Here is a 23122-nt window from a genome sequence, read left to right on the forward strand (position 1 = left end):
AGAAGCAGGTCCAGTCCACCAATCAATGATTTGATTATCCTCCATGCCATTTTCCTTTTCATAGAACCACTACAGTGTGGAAATAGGCCATTGAGTCCAACAAGTCCACAACATCCCTCCAAAGAGCATCCCACCCAGAACCATTATCCCACCCCTGATTTCCCATGTCTAACCCACCTAACCTAAACATCTCTGGGCACTATGAGCAATCTAGCATGGCCAATCCACCTACCCTGCACATCTTTGGGCTGTGGGAGGAAACCCGAAGCTGCAATTGAACCTGGGTCCCTGGTGCTGTCAGGCAGCAGTGCTAACCACTAAGTCACTGAGCCACTCTCTTTCCTTTTCCTTTTTTCTTCATATCTCCTGATTTTCTCACTGATTAAAAATGTTTATCTCAGTGTTAAATGTACTTAATGACCCAGCCTCAAGAGCATTCTGCAGTAAAGGATTCCAGATTCATGACCCTCTGAGAGGACAAATTCCGCTTCATCTCTGTCTTAATTGGAGATTAATCTAAGATTATCCTCTCTGGTTTTAGAATCTCCCACATGGGAAAATAACCTCTCAGCATCTACCCAACAAACCAAGTAAGTTTTCAACAAGAGATAATAGGAACTGCAGATGCTAGAGAATCCGAGATAACTTAGGAGCAGGAAAGCTGATGTTTGGCCTGCTATGTCCATCCAGCTCTATACCTTGTTATCTAAGTTCTCAATAAAGTTGTCTTCATTTCTCTGAGGTCCAGTGAAATCAGACCCAACCTGCTCAATCTTTCTTCATAAGAAAAGCCATGATTCTAACTAATGGTGACGCAGGCTTTCATTCATTGCAACACCATTCTACAGCATGTTCATATTGGTCTCCGTTTGAAGAATTAAAAAAGCTAGTCTTTTTGTCTTCAATTTGCAATTAGAAAAGCTGCCATTGTTGGATATCATGTCTAAAATCTCAGCAAGTTCCAACAATGCCTGCAGATCGTGTAATCCTGTTTCCATTACTTAGCTAAAAATATAAGGTGCTAGTATCTAGCTACTGTAACAAATAAAATGTCCTAAGGTTAAGACTGTGAGGAATCTAATTTTTAAAGCATTGGATTGAATCACAAATGGTTATCACCAATTGATTCACATCAAACGCAATTTTCAATGAATCAATCCTGCTTGGATCTGCTTGGCAGGGCAAAAATCATTAAAAAGCTAAAAGGAGCCAAACTACTCATTAATGTATGAACTGAGCTGTAAAACAATAAGCAATAGAAACAAGATTAGGCCTTGAGCCTGCTCCTCCATTTAATTGGATCATGGCCTTTTCCCGACCGATCAAGAATCTATCTACCTATCTACTTTAAATGCATACAAGGACTCTGCCGCATTGGTCTCTGGAGTTCCAAAGGCGCTCAACCATCTGAGAAAAGACACTCCTCCTCATCCAACCCTTAAGCAGGTGCTCCCTTTGAGGTGAGACTGTCCTCTAGGCTTTCCCATGAGGGTAAGCATCCTCTCAACATTTACTCTGCCAAACACCTTTAGAATTCTATGTGTTTCAATGAGATCACCTCTTACTCTTCTAAATTTCATTGAATCCCAATGCGAGAAACACACAGCAGTCTATGTGCCAACGGCTATTGAAAAAAAACAGGTCAATGTCTTGACTGTAAACCTCTTGTCAATATTAAGGGTAAATGGAACTCAATGTGGTGTTTTCCCTGATAACCATGCCTGATAGCTTGTGGTCACTGACACCCACCTCTACTAGTATGCGATACTGGATAAGGGTTGCTTGAGATAGTTCGCTGCCTGAAATCCTCCTTTGTCATTATTTAGTCTTGGGCCTACCCAGGGATTAATAGTCGAAGATGCATTACCCTGGGGGCTTCTACAGAAGAGGTACTGGACATAGATAGCAAGAAGATCTACTGGACGAAACAAGCAGAGAAAATGCTGGAGAAACTCAGCACGTCGGACAGCATCTGTGGAGGGAGAAACAGAGTTAACAATTCAGTTTGATTCTTCTCCAGAAGAACCTTTTTTTGGTTTTAAAGGGTCACAACAGACTCGCAATATTGACTGTCTTTGTCTCCACAGATGCTGCCAGACCTGCTAAGTTTTTCCAGCACTTTCTGCACTTTTTTCAAATTTCCAGTATCCGCAGCACCTTGATTTTATTTGAGGTGAACTGCATGATATCTGTAAATGCAACTACATTGGGTGAGGCAGCATCATTACAGATCTGGTACAGACACATCTGCTCCCTCCAAATGTTACAGTGGAACTCCCTGTCTCCAACCCACAGTCACAGTAGGATAGGTGCAACCAATGTTACATGAACATTGACCCTTTCAGAACCATTAATCCAAAAACTTATACAACAGACTGCAGGTGTGAAATAAAACATAAACCTTCACATTATCTTTAATATTACTATATGTTTCTAATAGGTTCCCCAAGAGACAATTGTTTAAACAAAGACAGACACCAAGTTGTGGTAAGTTGAGGGTTAGGTCAAAATGAATGAAAGCAAATGCTGAGCAACAGCTGTTCAATTGGGGCATTTGAAGATTTTTCCACCAACGTGTGATAAAAGAACAATGAGATGCAAGACAAGTGTGGTTGGAAGAGATGGACCTGATACCATAAGGATACCATTCCAATAAATAGAGGTTCAAGGTGGAGCTCCAGTTGGACAGAATGTGAGAATGAAGGTCAGGCTATGAAAGCGTAACAATGAAAACAGGATGTCAGCAATACAGCCTGAAGGAAGGGGTCACTGACGCTGCCAACAGCACAAGGTCTAAGAGCATGGCATATATTTGTGCAGGTAGAAGATGATGAAGGTAAGAAATGGTTCAAAGAAATGTGATGGTACAATTCTGAATTCTTTCCTCCAAAACTGGTGGAATCCGAATCAATTTAAAATGTTAAAAATAACACTTTTGTTAGGTTTGAAAGAAAGGCTTACACTTAGAGACTTCCACTTCTACCAGGTGTCTCAAAGCATTTCAGCAAATGCAATGCTTAAAATGTTGTCATTGTTGTAATAAATGCAGTGGCCAAATTGTGCACAGCGGCTCGCTCAGACACGTAATGAGTAGAAACTCTGTTGTAGATAACAAAGTGTGGAGCTGGATGAACACAGCAGGCCAAGCAGCATTTTAGGAGCACAAAAGCTGACACTTCAGGCCTGGACTCTTCATCAGAAAAGGGGGAGGAGGAGAGGGTTCTGAAATAAATAGGGAGAGAGGGGGAGGCGGATCGAAGATGGATAGAGGAGAATATAGGCAGACAGGAGACAGACAAGTTAAAGGTGCGGAGATGGAGCCTGTAGAGGTGAGTGTAAGTGGGGAGGTAGGGAGGGAATAGTTCAGTCCAGGGAGGATGGACAGGTCAAGGGGGCGGGATGAGGTTAGTAGGTAGGAAATGGAGGTGTGGCTTGAGGTGAGAGGAGGGGATGGGTGAGAGGAAGAATGGGTTAGGGAGACTGGGACGAGCTGGGCTGGTTTTGGGATGCAGTGGGGGGAGGAGAGATTTTGAAGCTTGTGAAATCCACATTGGGCTGCAGGGTTCCCAAGTGGAATATGAGTTGCTGTTCCTGCAACCTTCGGGTGGCATCACTGTGGCAATGCAGGAGGCCCAGGATGGACATGTCATCTAAGGAATGTGAGGGGGAGTTGAAATCGTTCGCGACTGGGAGGTGCCGTTGCCATTATCTCAGAAAATTTGTTCTACTGATTTTAATTTTGAGTGGGGGTAAAGTAAGTACTAGGTGAAAATTCCTTGCAAACCCTTCTGCCCTACTTTGAAATCATGCCACTTTTTTCTTGTATATCCACTTCTGAGAATAGACAGAGCCTCTAGCAGGGTAACTGCAATTCTCCCGCAGTTCTGATTATGCTACCCAGCCCTTACAGGGGTAACTTCAACCTGGGAGCTTTTGAATTAGAAGTGGACAGCACTCCTAAGCTGAGCCAGAGGAGAAGCAAAGTGTGAGAGTTTCACATGATATGGAACTAAGGCAGCTCAGTGAAGCTAAGGTAGAGATTAAACCAATGGCTGTACATGCTTCAGGGGCCAAATGGCCTACCCCTGAAACTATGATGAACTGTGAAAGTAAGAAGTCGGGGTTTAATTGCAAGAGAGGAGGCTGAGCAGGAATGGATGATGGAGAGAGGACACAGAGATAGCCAAGCAGATCTGGATCCTCAAGTTAAGAAATCGGTCACCACAATAAGATAGGCATTCAGGTTGATGCATATAGGCTTATCTTGTCTCTTCCCCAGAGTTGATTGGCTGACTAAATTTATCCAACATGTTTCATTTGTTGCAGAGTTCTAGCGTTTGTAGCTTTTTTTTAATTCAACTGTTTCTCTAATTAATTGTTTGATTTTGTTTTCCTCTTCCTGTTTTAATGTGAATCCCTCCCTTTTAGTGTCATACACCAATTTCTACGTATAAACTCAGGTCGACGTTAGTTCAGGCCTTTGTCAATACTGAATGAAAATGCACCTATCTTCTTGTTCTCCCTTGCTATCTACAAAGCTGTCCAGATCTCTGCTTGGGTTAGATTAGTAATTGAACAGGTAGGCATGCATGTTCTCCCCTTGCATGCTGTCTGAAGTCGACTGGATTGTGGTGTTTGAACTTCGGCATTTTGTTCTACCCAAGCTTTTGTATCTTTCACTATCACTGTCATTGTCTTCAATGTCCCAGACCTTAACCTCTGGGATTCCTTCACTAAACATGTTCGCCTCCCATTCTCTCTTTTTGGCTTCAAAAGTGCACCTTAAGATCTATCTCTTTGACCAAGCTGCTGATCAGCTAGCCTCAAATTTCCTTAAGTGGCTCAGTGTAAAATCTGGCTCCTCAGTGTGGGGCACTTTACTCTGTGAAAGTGCTATATGCATGCAATGTATTGTTGCCATCATGCAACTACCAAGTGCAAAGAACAGTTCAAATCTGGAATTCGTCCCCAAGAAAGCTGCTGAGTCTGGGGCTCATTGACATCTTTGTTAGCTAAGAGTATTATAGGGCCAGAAAACAAGAGAGGTGAATGCTATTCAGGTGCAGAACAGCAATGTCCATCCGAACAGGTTTGAGGAGGCACAGTCCTAAGCTTAATGTATTTTGTTTTAAAGAAACAGTGACTGGGGTCCAGGGAGTGAATTTCACAATAGAGTTAGTGAAATTTCAGAATTAGAACTTGGTCACTCAGGAAATATGTCTTCATGAAACAAGCAGCAGAAGTACGGAACTTTTCTACTTGATGAAAACAGTGGATGTTGAAGTTTTCAAGACTATAGACTTTTGTCTGTTCATGTTATCAAGGGATGAAGCAAAGGTGGCTACTTTAGACTGAGGTATAGAACAGGCATTATCTAGTTAAACAGTGATAACGTTTGATAGGCTGAACGGCCTCCTCCTATACCTCTGTTCCTTTTTGAGAAGTGATACCTCTATTATTCTACACTACTGCAACCACCTCTACAGGTAAGACAGTGAGGCAGTAGTTCAAGAAAGAAACAGACATGTTTCTGATGAAGAGCAGGATAAAGGGCTAGGGGGAGCTGGCAGGAAAGTGGAGTTGAGACCAGGAGATGATCAGCCACAAAATGCTAAATGGCAGAGTGGGCTTGGAGGGCAAAATTGCCTACTCCTGCTCTTAATTCCTTTGTTCTGGTGTTCCTATGACAAGTAGAACTACCTCATTGCTATAGAGATAGTAGGAACTGCCAAAGCAGGACAATCTGAGATAACATGGTGTGAAGCTGAATGAACACACACGCGAAGAATCATCAGCGGAGCAGGAAAGTTTGGCGTTTCGGGTCGAGACCCATCTTCAGAAATGGGGGTGGGGAAGGGGATTCTGAAACAAATAGGGAGAGGGGGAGGCAGATAGAAGATGGAAAGAGGAGAAGATAGGGTGAGAGGAGACAGACAGGTCAAAGAGGCAGGGTTAGTGTCAGTGAAGGTGAATGTAGGTGAGGAGTTAGGGATGGGATAGGTTGGTCCGGGGAGGACAGACAGGTCAAGGAGGCGGGATGAGATTAGTGAGTAGGAGGTGGGGCTGGGGCTTCAGGTGGGAGGAGGGGATAGGTGGGAGGAAGGACAGGTTAGGAGGCGGGGACAAGCTGGGCTGGTTTTGGGATGCGGTCAGGGGAGGGGAGATTTTGAAGCTTGTGAACTCAATATTGATACCCTTGGGTTGCAGTTTGGGAACCCTTTCAGAATCCCCTTCCCCTCCCCCATTTCTGAAGAAGGGTCTCGAGGCAAAATGTCAACTTTCCTGCTCCCCTGATGCTGCTTGGCGTGCTGCGTTCATCCAGTTTCACACCACGTAACCGCGTTGCTATACTAGTCACAAAAGGCAAAACCTTATATCAAAGCAGAAATCCACTCAATAGAGTCTTTTTATTATTTGTAAACTGCTGGTACTCATACTGGGTGCAATATTCAAAATATAATAATATTATTCCTTTAAAGACAAACTACAGCACTTAAATCATGCAACTGTCGATCATCTAAGCCTCAGTAACGCTGTTCTCTATCTTCTACCCTCAGGCTATTCCATTATAGAAAAGATTTCATAACAATGGAAAAAGCACAGGACAGATTCAGTCGGATGTGATATCAGGTTATAGCTGTAAAGAGATGTGAATTGTTTTCTATTAGAGCTAAGGTTAGGGGATAACCTAACCTTCAAGTGGATGAAAGCTATCATTGGGGAGACTGCGACATATTAATTCTACTGACTATTGGTACATGTAATGGCACAGATTTAAGACATTCAGAGGAAGAAATGGAGGTGAGGTTGGAATATATTTCCTTAAAAGGAGGATGATTCAAATCTAAAATAAAACACAAAACTGCAGATACTGGAGACCTGATAGAAAAGCAGGAATTGTTGGTGAAACTCAGCAGGTCTGACAATATCTGTGAGGAGATACTAGGGCGGTGATGGCTAATTGTATTATTGCTGGACTGTTAATCCAGAAACCCAGACAATATTCAGGAACCCACATTCAAATCCTGCCATGGTGGGTGGTGGAATTTGAATTTGATAAACATCAGGGCGGCACGGTGGCTCAGTGGTTAGCGCTGCTGCCTCACAACACCAGGGACCCGGGTTCAATTCCAGCCTCAGGTGACTGTCTGTGTGGAGTTTGCACGTTCTCCCAGGGTTTCCTCCGGATGTTCTGGTTTCCTCCCACAGTTTGAAGATGTGCAGGTTAGGTGGATTCGCCATGCTAAATTGCCCGTAGTGTTCAGGGGTCTGTAGATTAGGTGGATAAAATGGGGATGTTGGCCTAGCTAGTTACACCGTGAACCTATGAATGAATTTCTAAACAGTAGTGTGAGCATTTCAAATTCAGTGACTCTTCATCAGAATGTTAACTCTGCTTTCTCCCCATAGACGCTGCCAGACCAGATGATTAAAGTCTGTTTCTATCTCAACTTTGGTGTCACTGGACTTAGCTATTCAATTGGCAAGCCTCCCACCAGTAAACCACCTTAAACAGGAGGTCATCAAAAACATTTGAGGCCCAGGTCTGAGCTGACTGGAGATCCCAATTCCTCGATGCTTTCTGCACTTCACCACTTCCCAGTCAAGCAATCTTTGGTTTTTTAAAATGTTCATGTGTGATTATAAATCCTTTTGCCCCTTTTTGCTGCTGTTGTCTCCTCCAGCTTCACAATCCCCTCGAAACTCTCCACTCTTCAAATTCTGGCCTCATGGACACTACTGATTTTGATCATTCCACTGGGAGCCACGTCTTCAGCTCCCAATGCTTCTGGCTTCAGATTATCCTCTGTAAACGCTTTTGGCATCCTTGCCCGTCTTTCCACCCTCCTCCCTGCCTTTTAAAATCCTTATTAACAAACTGCCTCCTTGACCAAATGCTGGCCTCTTTAGTGTCTCCACGGAGGCTACTTGAATGTTGCCTGCAATTTTTATTTTGTCTCAGATCAACACCCTCTCAATCCATGCGCGACTTGTACCATTTAGAAACACGAGGGCAGCAGAGACATGGGAACACCATCCCTACAAGTTCCCCTCCAAGCCACAAACAAATCCAACTTGGAAATTTATCAGGCTCTCTGCTTCTTCCTGTCCTGCAGGCCCGACCAGGCCCCCTCCACTGACACCATCATCCGCCCAGCCGAACTCGTCCTCGCTCTCAACAACTTCTCTTTCGACTCCTCCCACTTCCTACAGACAAAGGAGGTGGCCATGTGTACCCGCATAGGCCCAAGCTATGCCTGCCTCTTTGTCGGTTACATGGAACAATCCCTCTTCCGCACCTACACTGGCCCTAAACCTCACCTCTTCCTCCGTTACATTGATGACTGTATCGACACCGCCTCATGCTCTCACGAGGAGCTCGAACAGTTCATCCACTTCACCAACACCTTCCACCCCAACTTCTAGTTCACCTGGGCTATCTTTAACACCTCCCTCACCTTCCTGGATCTCTCTGTCCATCTCAGGCAACCACCTAGATATCATTTCAAGCCCACCGACTCCCACAGCTACCTAGAACACACCTCCTCCCATCCACCTTCCTGCAAAAATGCCATCCCCTATTCCCAATTTCTTTGCCTCCACTGCATCTGCTCCCAGGATGAGGCATTCCACTCCCGTACATCTCAGATGTCCTCGTTTTTCAAGGACCACAACCAGACCCCCGCAGTGGTCTAGAACGCCTTCAACCGTGTCTCCCGCATTTCCTGCAACTCATCCCTCACACCCCGTCCCTGCAATAAACACCAAAAGAGAATCCCCCTCATCCTCACGTACTACCACACCAACCTCCGGATCCAATGCATCATCCTCTGACACTTCCACCATCTGCAATCCGCCCCCACCAACCAGGGAAGTTTTTCCCTCCCCACCCTTGTCTGCTTTCTGGAGGGACCACTCTCTCCGTGACTCCCTTGTCCGCTCCACACTCCCCTCCAACCTCATCACACCCGGCACTTTCCCCTGCAGCCGCAGGAAGTGCTATACCTGCCCCCATACCTCCTCCCTCACCCCCATCCCAGGCACCAAGATGACTTTCCACATCAAACAGATGTTCACCTGCACATCTGCCAATGTGGTATACTGCCTCCACTGTACCCATTGTGACCTCCTCTACATTGGGGAAACAAAGCGGTGGCTTGGGGACAGCTTTGCAGAACACCTCTGCTCGGTTCGCAGTAAACAGCTGCACCTCCCAGTCGCAAACCATTTCCACTCCCCCTCCCATTCTTTAGATGACATGTCCATCATGGGCCTCCTGCAGTGCCACAATGACATCACCCAAAGGTTGCAGGAACAGCAACTCATATTCCGCTTGGGAACCCTGCAGCCCAATGGGTGTCAATGTGGATTTCACAGTTTTCAAAATCTCCCCTCCCCCTACCGCATCCCAAAACCAGCCCAGCTCGTCCTCGTTTCCCTAACCTGTTCTTCCTCTCACCTATCCCTTCCTCCCACCTCAAGCCGCACCCCCATTTCCTTCCTACTTACCTCATCCCACCGTCTGACCTGTCCGTCCTCCCCGAACTGACCTATCCCCTCCCTACCTCTCCACCTACACTCACCTCTACAGGCTCCATCCCTGCCCCTTTAACTTGTCTGTCTCCTCTCCACCTATCTTCTCCTCTATCCACCTTCGATCCGCCTCCCCTTCTCTCCCTATTTATTTCTGAATCCTCTCCCCCTCCCCCATTTCTGATGAAGGGTCTAGGCCCAAAGTGTCAGCTTTTGTGCTCCTAAGAGGCTGCCTTGGCCTGCTGTGTTCATCCAGCTCTACATTTTGTTATCTAGCATTTCTTCACTGTTGCTGGGACAAAATCCTGGAACTCAATCCCTGCCAACATTGTGGCTTTCCCAAAATGCCAAGGACTGCTAGATGGGAGTAATGGACTGGTGCTATTATTCTGGAACTGGTAATCCAGAGACCCAGGTTATGGTCTGAGTTTGAATCTCACCACAGCAAATGATGGAATCTGAATTCAAAATCAGGAATGAAGAGTCTAATGATGAGTACAAATCCATTGCTAATGGTTGGGAAAATGTCCATTGGAGAAGATCTGGCCAATGTCAGAGGCTGAGGGGTGACTGTTTAGAAGTTTATAAAGTCATGAGGGGCATGAATAGTAAAGGTATTTTCCCCAGGGTAGGGGAGAGAAAATTTGAGGGCACAGGTTTAAGGTGAGAGGGGAAAAATTTAAAAGGGACATAAGGGGCAAGTTTTTTTTCTCACAGACAGTGGTGTGTGTGTGGAAACAACTGCATATTACAACACTTAAAAGGCATCTGGATACTTATATGGAGAGAGACAATGGGAACTGCAGATGCTGGAGAATTCCAAGATAACAAAGTGTGAGGCTGGATGAACACAGCAGGCCAAGCAGCATCTCAGGAGCACAAAAGCAATAAAAAGCTATATGAATAGGGAGGGTTTAGAGGGAAATGGGCCAAATGTTGGCAAATGGGACTAGATTAATTTAGGATATCTGGCCGGCATGGACGAGTTGAATTAAACGGTCGGTCTCCACGCCGTACAGCTCTCTGACATGTGACTCCAGACCTGCATCAATGTGGCTGACTCCTAACTACCCTCTGGGCAATTAGAGATGGGCCAGAAAGGTTGGTCTAGCCATTGATACCTTCATCCTGTAAATGAATTGTAAAAAAGGCAGCTCACTATCGCCTTCTCTAGGGTAATTAGAGATGGCCAACAAAACGTTAGCTTAGCCTGCCATGTCAACGTTCCTTTATTCTTTCAAATAAAACCTGCATTGCTTTGCTCCTGCCCAAAAGATACATCTGATGGACTAATTTAGTTCACTTGCTGATTCATAACGTCTGAAAATGCAGCTTCACTTGCATCAATAGAAAAAAGCATGACTTAGCAACTGTCATTATTGCTCACTGCACCAAATGGAATTCATACAGAACTGATCAAAGACCCTCTGCATTTTGCAAATGAATGCACGGCCGTCTCCTTTACCGTGGCTTTACTATCGGATACAGGTATACCTGTTACTGAACTACCACTCCAGCTCGGTCTCCAGAAGGTACCTTTCAGCACCTCGCCTTACAGCTACATCGATGCGAGCTTCTAAAGGTTAAAACACCTTCCCTTGTCTCCCGTTGCATTCCCAGTATTCAAAGGTGTCACCTTTAAGCTTTAAAACAAAAGAAATAGCTGAAGTGGATTTCGTTCAAGTTGAGGCGCAGCATTGAAAATATAATCAAAGATCACAAGTCTGAAAATCATTTTAGCTATGTGAGCCACCCAGTATAATGTCTTGTCTGATGTCCGTTCTCTAGTATAAAAAAATTCCCTCCCGGCCAGTGCTGAACGCATTGGTAAGCCAGTGACCGCTGCTGATGTTTCTGGAATATGGTTTGATCCAGCGAATCAATCGACATCTAGAATTGATAATTCCATTAGTTATCAAAGACGTATCGCAATAAAACAAAACGCAGCATGAAAAAAATCGTTTCGAGTAAGTGTACAGAGGAAAAAGGACAGCAGCAAATGAGACTAGAATCCCGTGGGTCCCTTTAAATAAGAGGACACCAAAAATGTTCATACTTGTAAATACAATTCTTTCTGAGGGATGTGAAATGTTCTAAAAGTAAAGCTATTCTGTAGAATGTTTATTACAATGTAAATACAGCTGCTTGTTTTATGTACGACAACGTATATATTGATGATATACATTTCGTTAATGCAATTGCAAATTGCCTACATTGCGTTAGAATATTATAGATACGGTCTCAAACGTAGATTCGGATGTCGGTAATCATACACAGTGCATTTAGATGGTAAACATATAGCATTCTGTTTATCTAAAAGGACAATAAATGGGTCCAAAATATGAGATTAGCCCCCATAAGCATATACGAATATTTCGCATACTGGGTTGCCTTCTCTAAGAATCTGCACAATTTAGGAAGTATGGGATGCTGTCTTTCGTTAAAATGTGCACAGTATACATAAGTCTATGTATGGCAAACTGACTGTATACGTAAATGCAAACACAGATGATAAATGCATAGCATACCGTATATTGGTAGGGCAGATGAAGGATTTTAACCGTCAATAAGTACACAGGCGGTATGTAGATACAAATATATGGGAGAGTGTTAATCTATAAGAACAGTATATAATCTATGAATGTATACGATGTTTGCAGTCTATAAGCACTGACACGTTCGCACTCTGTAGGAACATGAACGATAGAATGTTTACTGTCTATGAATACAGTATACATACGCTGAATGTCTGAGATGCTGACTGTGAATAAGCACGAACTATATATAGGTGGCAATTTCAAAGGATACTGGTTGCGTACAAACAGACAGTACATACTAGTAAATGATTTTGACTGTCAACAAACATATACAGTCTGTACATAGTAAATGTATAGGATACTGGGTCTTCATAAGTAAACGTCCAGTGCGTAGATAATAATGTATAGGACGCTGGATGACTATCAGCACACGCAGTGTACATGGTGCTGGTGACTCTACATCATTCTGACTGTCTAACAGCACACACACACAATAAAGATGGGTAAACGTATGGGATTCTGACTATACACACACTATGTAGATGGTAAATGTATGGAATTTGGACTGTCTGTAAATACAGTATGTAACCGATAAATGTGTGGAATTCTGACCGTCTATACACACTGTATAGACGCTAAGTATAGAATTCTGACTGTCTACACACACACTTTATAGATGGTGAATGTATGGAATTCTTACTGTCTATAGGCACACAATGTAGATGATAAATGTATGAAATTCTAACGGTCTATCCGCGCACACAGTATATAGACGGTAAACGTACAGCACACTGTCGTTCTATAAGGACACAAGATAGCGGCGAATATACAGAGTGTTGTTGCCTATAAGGTGAAGTGTATGTTACAGATTAGTCTGAAAGCTGTTACTTAACCAGGCCTTGACTCGGATTTTCACCTCTCCTTCTTGGGGCTCGGGCATCGCTTTCTTGGCCACCCTCAGCTTGTTTAGACCCCCAAATCCGGAGAGGATGACGGCTCGAATCTCCTTGGTGTCCCCCAGCACAGTGCCGCGCTCCCTGGCCGCATCCTTCTCGATCATATGCTCGGTCTCCTCGCTCTTATCTACGCCGTCGTTAGCCATCGGAGACAGTGCTGGAGACGGCCCGCTGGAGAATGGGTGCTGGGGTCGGATGGCTGAGGAGCAAAATGCTCTGGCTGAAATGTCCCTCCTGCACAAGGCAGTGCGAGTGCGCCGCTGACTTGAGCCCGTAAATGAACCAAGGCGACAGCACTGGCGTAGCCAGACAAAACTGGTCGTAATGCAGCGAGTATAACTCGCGGTGGCTGGGAGGAATGTGGATTTCCTTTGTAAAGTTATCCTCCCAGCAGGGCGGACCGACTGCAGGAAGGGTCGATTTAACACCTTCCAGATGCTGCATTGCAAAATTAATGTAACACAGCAAACCCGAAATTCAATTTCAAACTGACATGGCTCAAGATGGGAACAGGTCACTCTGGGCTGAGCTTTCTGAGCGGGAGGGACCAGAAATTGCTGGAAAAAGCTCAGCAGGTCTGGCAGCAGGGAAGACAATGGACCGGAGTGTTAATTCAAAGACCCAGGATTTGAATCGCTGAGTTGGTTTAAATCCCACCACAGCAGATGGTAGGATTTGAATTCGATAAAAACTATATGGAATGAAGAGTCTAATGATGACCATGAATTGATTGCTGGGAATAACCCATCTGATCTAGTTAATGTCCTTCAGGGAGAGAAATTGCCACCCTTGCTTGGTCTGGTCTGTGACTACAGACCCACAGCAATGTTGTTGACTCTTGACTACCCTCTGGGTAATTAGGGATGGACAATAAATGCTGTCCTAGCCAGTGATGCCCACATCCCATCAATGAATAAATGGGGAAAAAGAATGTCTGTGTTGAGAAGTCAGAGTTAACATTTTGGATCAAGTGACCCTTCCTCAAAACCCACAGCTTTATTATGAAGACAAGTAATGGACAATTTTTATCTCTCACAAAACTGAATGGAGTTTAGGTCATTAATTTTAAAAAGGGTGACCCATTTAAAACAGAGAAGAGGAAATATTTTCTTTTCTTCTCTGAGGAATTCCTTTTCTCAAAAGGCAGTGGATGCAGAATCTTTGAATATTTTTAAAGCTGAGGTAGATACATTCTTGATCACCAAGGGGATGAAAAGTTATCGGGGATATGAAAGAATATAGAGTTGAGGTTAAAATCAGATCGAGTATGACCTTCTAAGCTGTGGCACAGTGACTCAGTGGTTAGAACTGCTGCCTCACAGCACCAGGGACCCGGGCTTGATACCATCCTCGGGTGACTACCTATGTGGAGTTTGCACATTCTCCCTGCATCTGCATGGGTTTCCTCTCGGTGCTCTGGTTTCCATCCACAATCCAAAGATGCACAAGCTGGGTTGATTGGCCTTGGGGAATGCAAAGTTACGGGGATGGGATGGGATGTGTCTGGGTGGAATGCTCTTCAGAGCATTGGTGTGCACTCAATGAGTTGAATGGCCTGCTTCCACAATGTCAGGATTCTGTTGAATGGAACAGCAGGCTTGAAGGGTGGAGTGCTCTGCTCTTGTTCACATAGACTGTCTGGTCATGGAATCGAAATATTAACACAGGTTCTGTCTCTCTCTACAGAATAACAAACTCTAACCTGATGAATTTTCTTTTTAAACCCAGCATTTTCTGTTCTTCTTTCAGCTTTCCAGTGTGTGGAATTTGCATTCCAGCATTATGTGGAATTGTGCCTTTCAGCTAATACATTGCTGTTTGTGGAAGTTTGCTGTGTGCACATGGGATAATGATACAGTGGCTACGCATCAAAATAACTTCACTAGCTGGAGGACAGTTTGGGGATTTCTGAGGTCATGAAAGATTCCAGGGGAATGCAAGCATAATCTCCACATTGCAAACACCATGAGAGACAGAAAGAGTGCAATAAATTTATTAGAATGTCACCAGAATTGAAAGATTATAACAATTGTGGAAGGCTGAGCAATTTGAGACTCATATCTTTCGTTGAATGTGAAGGCTAAAGGCTGTAAAGGCTAAATGTCTTTAAAATAGTGAAGGGGTAAATCATATGATAGATCTGTGAAAGGCCAAACCAGGACCCATAAATATGAATTGATCACTGTTAAGTCCAAGAGAGCACTCAGAAGATGCTTCTTCAATCAAATAATGGCTAGAACGTGGAATTTGCTCTCACATGAAGTAGCTGAAATGAACTACATTAATGTATTTAAAGGGAAGCTGAATAAGAACCTGTGAGAGAAAGGAATAGTACCAGGGTTTGAAGAAGAATTGATCAGCTGGACCCAGTTTGCACTGACCGACACAGAGTACTGGTTAAGCAATGCCCTGATTTTAAGATTTGCCTTCTTGATTATGAGTTCCTCCATGATCTCACCCCTCTATAACCTATTCTGTCCCTGCAATCCTCTAAGATATCAATATTCCTCCAATCTTTTAATTGCTTCACTGTTTGTGGTTGTAGCATTTTGGTCATATATCCAAATCTCTCCTTATGTGGTTAGATGTCCAATTTTATTTGACAATCATTCTTGCGAAATGCCTTGAATATTGCATTGCATTAAACAGGCTATGTAATTTGTTTTTGCTGTTGTAATAAAGTGTCTGTTTTCCACTTCTTACTTTATCCTTCCCCAGAATCTGAAAGATCTGGAAAATATTACTTCCCTCGGTATTTCACTTTCCTTACAAGTTAAAAAGTGTCAAAACTCAAGTGTTTTGGTTTTACCTAAACAATGTTTTGTCATGCTTTTACCTTTCTTGGTAACCTTCTCCAGCCCTACAATCTACGAGAGCTCTGTGGTGGCCCAATTCTGGACTTATGTGACACTTCATCTTACTTCAGTCTACTGTCTACAAACAGCTGTGCTAACAGTTCTCTAAGCCTTTAGTTCTGATATTCTGATTGTCTGCTGTAGCCTCTGCAACTCTTTCTTTAAGATAATCCTCAGAGTCTACCTTTCACAATGTTTTTGGCCATCTCTCTCAATTTTTCCGTCACAATATCAGTTGTTTAACTATACTTCTGTGAAGTGCCTTGGCATGTCTTACTGTATTAGATGAACCATAAAAGAGATAGTTGTTGTTAAATTATCTAATTTCCCCTTGTGGTTGACACCATACATAAGATTTCGCATGATGACATACTAACTGATCATCAAATAAGTTGAACACTGTTGCCTTTCAAAGCTCGATATAGTCTAAATTTATTGCCCTACCCATCAGTAGATATTTGTGAGATAACAAGGTGTAGAGCTGGATGAACACAGCAGGCCAAGCAGCATCAGAGGAGCAGGAAAGCTGACATTTTGGGTCGGGACCCTACTTTCTGAAGAAGGGTCCAGACCTGAAACATCAAGCTTTCCTGCTCCTCTGATGCTGCTTGGCCTGCTGTGTTCATCCAGCTCTACACCTTGTCATCTCAGATTCTCCAGCATTGGCAGTTCCCACTGTCACTAGATATTTGTGAATTGTTTGCAGTTTGGCAATATATAGTTATGTTTGTCTTCAGTATCTCAGGGATATGGAGAATGTGATGTGTTGATGTACCCCAGCTTGATTGTAAATTGAGTAGTGGTGAGAATGTTGAATGAGGACAGGATTATGCTGTGTTGATCGAATAGCCAAGCAGGTCTGATATCACCAAATGTCTAAATTCACACCTATGGCCTCTTGTAGAAAGTATTGAAGAAAGGACAGTGAAACCACACTCCAGAGAGCAGAGAGAAATTGAGAATTCAGATTCATGTTTGATATTGTCTTGTGCCATTTGATGGATTTCAGCATTGTATATTGAAGTGAATTACGGACTGAAAGAAAAATATTTCACTCAGTCAAGTCTGTTCCATTCTTAGATAAGATTTCTTAAGCCAAAATTTCATTTTACTTCTCTACATTCTCTATGTCACTTGAATTATTCAATGTTGTTTTCTTATTCTTAATGCTTATTAATATGTCACCTCAACCGTGCTCAGCACAAAATGTGTCATAAAGTGTTTTTGTGCAGAAAAATGTATGAATAATTTTGCAAATAAATATTTATGGATTGCTGTAACCAAGGTTTGTGTGTGGTTATTATTGATGAAAATACCACTACAAAATGCAACTGTAAGAAACTGCAGTGGTACAAGTATTCTATACATAGTTTCTGGCAATACTCCAAATGGGATGAATGAATGAGTAACCTTAGCATAGAAGCAAGAACCTGCACCTTTACAGCTTGTAGCACCATAGAATGACCCAGCATGCCTCACAGAAATGTTATCAGATATTTAGGAATGGGGCAATTTGAACCCACTCTATCCAAGTCTGGGTTTATAGCTATAATATTGTGTATGATACCTTCTTACCTAGACCCTAACTTTAGGCAAGAGGGTGTCAAGTGAGCTCTCACAAAAAGCCTCTTTAAAATACATGAATCAAGCTCATTCAAACCCTAATGGCATTTAGCAGTCATGAAATGAGATGCTCACTGTAAATGCCTTTTTAATCAAATCTTGTAGAAAAGAATAGGAGGTCCTCTAAGGTGAATGAGACCCTTTGCCATGTGGCCCAATGAAAGGATTAAAGAGCTTCGAGTTTCTATCGCTTCAGGAACTCTCCAACATTTCTCTTCAATGATGCACCCTGATTCACACATCGCATGTCCACCCCAATCTGACCAACAGCTTATTTCTGACTTGTTTGGATGGGCAGCTAGTCAGCGGATACCGACAAGATAAAGTAGCCCCTTTGTCTCAAGCTGGATGGTATCTGGTTTACTTGCTTCTTCAGCCACTGGAAGTAAACACCCACTTGAGCATTAGCTTTGTGTCATGAGCATAGTTTCACAATTGGATATTATAGTCAGGATGTGAGTACATCAAACAACTAGGAAGGCAAATTGTATGTTTTCTTCAATTGAAAGAAGTAAAGATGTCTTGCTGTAGCAGTGCAAAGCCTTGTTGGAACTGCGTCTGGATCATTACGCATGATTTTGTCTCCTTGTCTAAGAAAGGATATACTCACCGCGGAGGGAGAGTAACAGATGCTCTAAAGATTTCTGTGACCATTTTTTAATGTTCAGTAACACAGGACCTCACATTTCATCCTCCCAGGTTTAACCTTGACATGCAAAAAAGACTGGAATCTTCAGAAAAAAATTCTGGAAAATTCCACTGCAACTTGAGACAATCAAACCAACCCCATGAAGTTATGGGGCACAACATATGATGTTTGTCAGAATGATAGATTTCTGAATGCCTCAGAATGAACTAGCAAGTTACAGAAGCATGAAAGAATTCCCCTACTTTATTTGTTTCACAGACCATTATTATCAATTAAAAGCAAGTTTTATTTTAATTTTTACCCAAATTGCATATTTTAATACATGATCATTGAAACAGAATTGACTTGCGTAGTTCTAAAAATTTTCTAAACTAATTCTAGTATGTGGGAGCACAATAAAATGCTTTGAAATGATTAAAGTTTATTCTGTAAATAGACAGCCTTAAATGTTTGTAAAAAGTGATGTTTTAAAACCAGGATGTAAATCTAGGTACGAAATATATTCAGTTGCAATGCCAACTCATGATCCCTGATACCCTTGTTGTTTCCATAGCACCCTGAAGCCGGAGGTCAGTTGCAAAACAAGATTTTAAAAAATCATATGACTTGAAACATTTGAATCATGGCTCTGTATTATATTTGATCATTTGTAGGACAGTAAGCAATTCCAAACCTTTGTACATTTGCCTTTGAATATCTAAAATCCAGAAGCGAACGGCAATATTTATCGTCAAATATCTTATCAGTCTAAACAATGACCACCTTTTCCCAGCTTATATTGTATAAATGAATGCTCCATGGTATCGATGACCAGGTTATTTTACAGCTACTGCCATTTAGAAAATGAGATGCATCAAATTCTTCAATTAATAAAGGAAACATGGATGAACGCTACAGGTGGCAAAATCATGGCGAGGTTTATTTTTAGCAGAAAATGACAATCACTTTGCACTGAAAATATTTTTGTTGTTATTTTCACTTTTGTAGCATCTAACAGCAATTAGATTTATGATTATGGTCTTATAGTAACTTGTGATACTGAACTGCCTCATAAATAAGATCCCATTTTACACAGAACTGCTGATTTTTTTTTGTCCTGTCTTTAGTGGCTCAGAGATGTTCCTGACTATAACCACAGATGCCTGTTTCCTAGTGACCAACATGCAGGAGCTTGGCAAATCAAATCATTTCTTGTTTTTCTGTCAGCCTGTTTATGAAAGCGTCAAGCAATGAGTAACACAGAGAAGCTACTCACAAACAATATCACTTTTTCCATTGATAGACAAGTCAGTTGAAAATAGGTAGACGGCATGTAGCTAGAAAATTCAGAGAGAGAGATGGATACGAAGAGCCAATAGGTACAGGAAAACTAAGCAGATAGATCAACAAGTAAACAGCAGACAGATGATTGATCGATAGATATGTAGTTTGATAGATAGATAAGTAGACAGATAGACATGTAGATAAGTAGTTATAATCCTAGCAACCATAGGGCTCTTCCTCATTAGATAGAGACAACTGGTGGTGAGTTGCTCAGATGAGAGGTGTGTTTCTTGAGAAGGCAGGACTTCCATATGCTGGTGTGGGAATTGAACCCTTACTGTTGGCATAATTCTACTGCTAGGCAGATGAGAAAGGCCCTTTATTCCAAGCTGGGATTCAGGAACTATGAGGATTAAACTGATTTGCAGTGGAATTGAAAATGTCACCTTTTTTTTCTGTACCATTAACTTCAAAATTCAGGAATGTGTAAAAGAGGAAGAAATTTATCATCACCCATTTATTCTCCTTCCACTAAAGACCAATTTTACCCTCATATTATTTTTGAAACATTTGTATTGCCCATCTGCTGACTGCTGGTGCATAGTTTGAAGGAGTTGTGCACCTTCAGTTTCTGCCTTACTCTTTAAAATGCTGATGGTGATTGATTTAGGTATGTGGTCCAGACTGTTGCCATGCCTATAACTTAATTCAAATATTATTGTACAACCCTAAGGCTCCAGTAACTCAAAATTTAAACACAATCACTGCAAGGCATAAAAAACAAAGAACCTTCCCCTAAGTGGCCCTAAATAAAAATATTTTCCAAGCAATAAAACAGACAAAATCTAACAACAAGTATGACTATCTGATAAAACTTGCTGATGCAATCAGAACTGAATTCTGTCCCAATTCAGCAACAAATTATCTTAGCATTGCTTAATTCTTCCAAAGAAAACTCAGCTTTCCACTTTCTATGATGGAACATCAGTCTTTGGGTTATATCTTGAAAATGTGTCAGACTGTAAGATACTTTGCCGTGAATTTTTACTTCCTTGGGACTCCTCACTGACAGAAGTAAAAGCTGTGAGAAATGGGAAATGGACTACCAACTTGTTAAATCTGATTTAACACCATTGCACATGCCTCTGAGTGTTGGAAGTCCAACATAGAAGCTGAAAATGTTTCAAGTCAGTCAATGCCTAAAAGATATAACGAAGTGAGCAGGTTATTAGTGGGATCTTGGGTGCACTTGGTGCCTATGAGAAAATCCTTACAATGAAGCCTGGGATTCTTAGTTCACTGGTTTCAATTAGCAGTTGAGCGTTATTTTTCAACATAATGCTCATTGGATGTGAGTTTGCTCACTGAGCTGGAAGGTTGGTTTTCAAACGTTTCGTCACCGTTCTAGGTAACATCATCAGTGAGCCTCCGACGAAGCGCTGGTGTTATGTCCCACTTTCTATTTTTCTGTTTAGGTTTCCTTGGGTTTGGTGATGTCATTTCCTGCATTGGTAATGTCATTTCCTGTTCTTTTTCTCAGAGGATGGTAGATGGGCTCCAAACCAACGTGTTTGTTGATGGAGTTCCGGTTGGAATGCCATGCTTCTAGGAATTCGTGTGTGTGTCTCTGTTTGGCTTGTCCTAGGATGGATGTGTTGTCCCAAACAAAGTGGTGTCCTTCCTCTTCTGTATATAAGAATACGAGTGATAGTGAGTCATGTCTTTTTGTGGCTAGTTGATGTTCATGTGTCCTGGTGGCTAGCTTTCTGCCTATTTGTCCAATGTAGTGTTTGTCACAGTTCTTGCAAGGTATTTTGCAAGGTATTATAACGCTCATTGTACAAAGTTCCACTGCTGGGCTTTAGCTGACAATTGCATAAAACTTCTTCAGTGCATCAAAGCCTTCTCAATCTTCTTCCGTTTTGAGATGCATGCGTCACCAATCATTTCCAAAATGAATATTCAACACAATGATATCAAGAAACAGGAGCAGGAATATACTGACCCTTGAAGGCACTATGGACTATAGCTGCTGGAAGTCAATAAATGTGGAGCTGGAAAAGCACAGCAGGTCCAACTGCATCCGAGGAGCAGGAAAGTCAATGTTTTGGACAAAAACACTTCACCAGGACTGGGGAAAGGTGAAGGGGAGCCCAGAAATACATAGAGGGAGGGGGGTGGGGCTGGGGTGATGGTAGTTAGGATGGAGATGGGTGGATGCAGGTAGGGGTTATTGTGGTTAGTCAGTGGAAAGGGTGAAGCAGATAGGCGAGTAGGAAGATGGACATGTTGGGGGTGGAGACATATTGAAGCTGGTGATGACTTCCTATTTGCACATACCTACCTTCATCCCACCTACCCTCGCCCAAGCTCCACCTGCCTCCCTCTATGTACCGATATCCTGGGGGGGAAATTTGGTAAGGCTATTCGGGTGGATTTAAACTAACTCAGCAGGGGGATGGGCACCAAAATTGTAGTTCAACTATAGAAAAGGTTGAGAGTAGGGTGGTCCGAAATAAAGTTTCATGGAAGCAAGATGGCACCGGCAAGCAAGAGGTTGGTTTGAAGTATGTCTACTTCAATGCCAGGAGCGACCGGAATAAGGTAGATGAACTTGCAGCATGGGTTGGTACCTGGGACTTCGATGTTGTGGCCATTTCGGAGACATGGATAGAGCAGGGACAGGAATGGTTGTTGCAGGTTCCGGGATTTAGATGTTTCAGTAAGAACAGAGAAGATGGTAAAAGGGGCAGAGGTGTGGCATTGTTGGTCAAGGACAGTATTACAGTTGCAGAAAGGATGTTTGGGGACTCGTCAACTGAGGTAGTATGGGCTGAGCTTAGAGACAGGAAAGGAGAGGTCACCCTGTTGGGAGTTTTCTACAGGCCTCCGAATAGTTCCAGAGATGTAGAGGAAAGGATAGCAAAGATGATTCTCGATAGGAGTGAGAGAGACAGGGTAGTTGTAATGGGCGACTTCAACTTTCCAAATATTGACTGGGAACAGGATAGTTCGAGTACTATAGATGGGTCAGTTTTTGTCCAGTGTGTGCAGGAGGGTTTCCTGACACAGTATGTAGATAGGCCAACAAGGAGCGAAGCCACATTAGATTTGGTAGTGGGTAATGAGCCTGACCAGGTGTTAGATTTGGAAGTAGGTGAGCACTTTGGTGATAGTGATCACAATTCTGTTATGTTTACTTTAGTGATGGAAAGGGATAGGTGTATACCACTGGGCAAGAGTTATAGCTGGGGGAAAGGCAATTACAATGAGATTAGGCAAGATTTAGGGAGCATAGGATGGGGAAGGAAATTGCAGGGGATGGGCACATTAGAAATGTGGAGCTTATTCAAAGAAAAGCTCCTGTGTGTCCTAGACAAGTACGTACCTGTCAGGCAGGGAGGAAGCTGTAGAGTGCAGGAGCCGTGGTTTACGAAGGAGATGGAATCTCTGGTCAAGAGGAAGAAGAAGGCTTATGTTAGGATGAGATGTGAAGGCTCAGTTAGGGCGCTTGAGGGCTACGAGGTAGCCAGGAAAGACCTAAAGAGAGAGCTCAGAAGAGCCAGGAGGAGACATGAGAAGTTGTTGGTGGATAGGATCAGGGTAAACCCTAAGGCTTTCTATAGGTATTTATGGAATAAAAGAATGACGAAAGTAAGATTAGGCCCAATCAAGGATAGTAGTGGTAAGTTGTGTGTGGAGTCA

The 23122-nt window shown here is 42.8% G+C and overlaps 1 protein-coding gene across 1 annotated transcript in view; it reads right to left on the minus strand.

Annotated features, from left to right (window-relative positions):
- vat1l (vesicle amine transport 1-like) overlaps nucleotides 1–13359 on the minus strand; it is a 193713-nt gene extending 180354 nt beyond the window's left edge. The window contains exon 1 of the mRNA XM_048546232.2: nucleotides 12965–13359. Coding sequence (XP_048402189.1) covers nucleotides 12965–13173 — 209 coding nt within the window. The 5' untranslated portion in view covers nucleotides 13174–13359. The remainder of the gene's footprint in view (nucleotides 1–12964) is intronic.
- Between the last annotated feature and the right edge of the window lie 9763 nt (nucleotides 13360–23122).

The sequence above is a fragment of the Stegostoma tigrinum genome, chromosome 16 (genome assembly GCF_030684315.1).
Source record: "Stegostoma tigrinum isolate sSteTig4 chromosome 16, sSteTig4.hap1, whole genome shotgun sequence".
NCBI classification, from domain to species: Eukaryota; Metazoa; Chordata; class Chondrichthyes; order Orectolobiformes; family Stegostomatidae; genus Stegostoma; species Stegostoma tigrinum.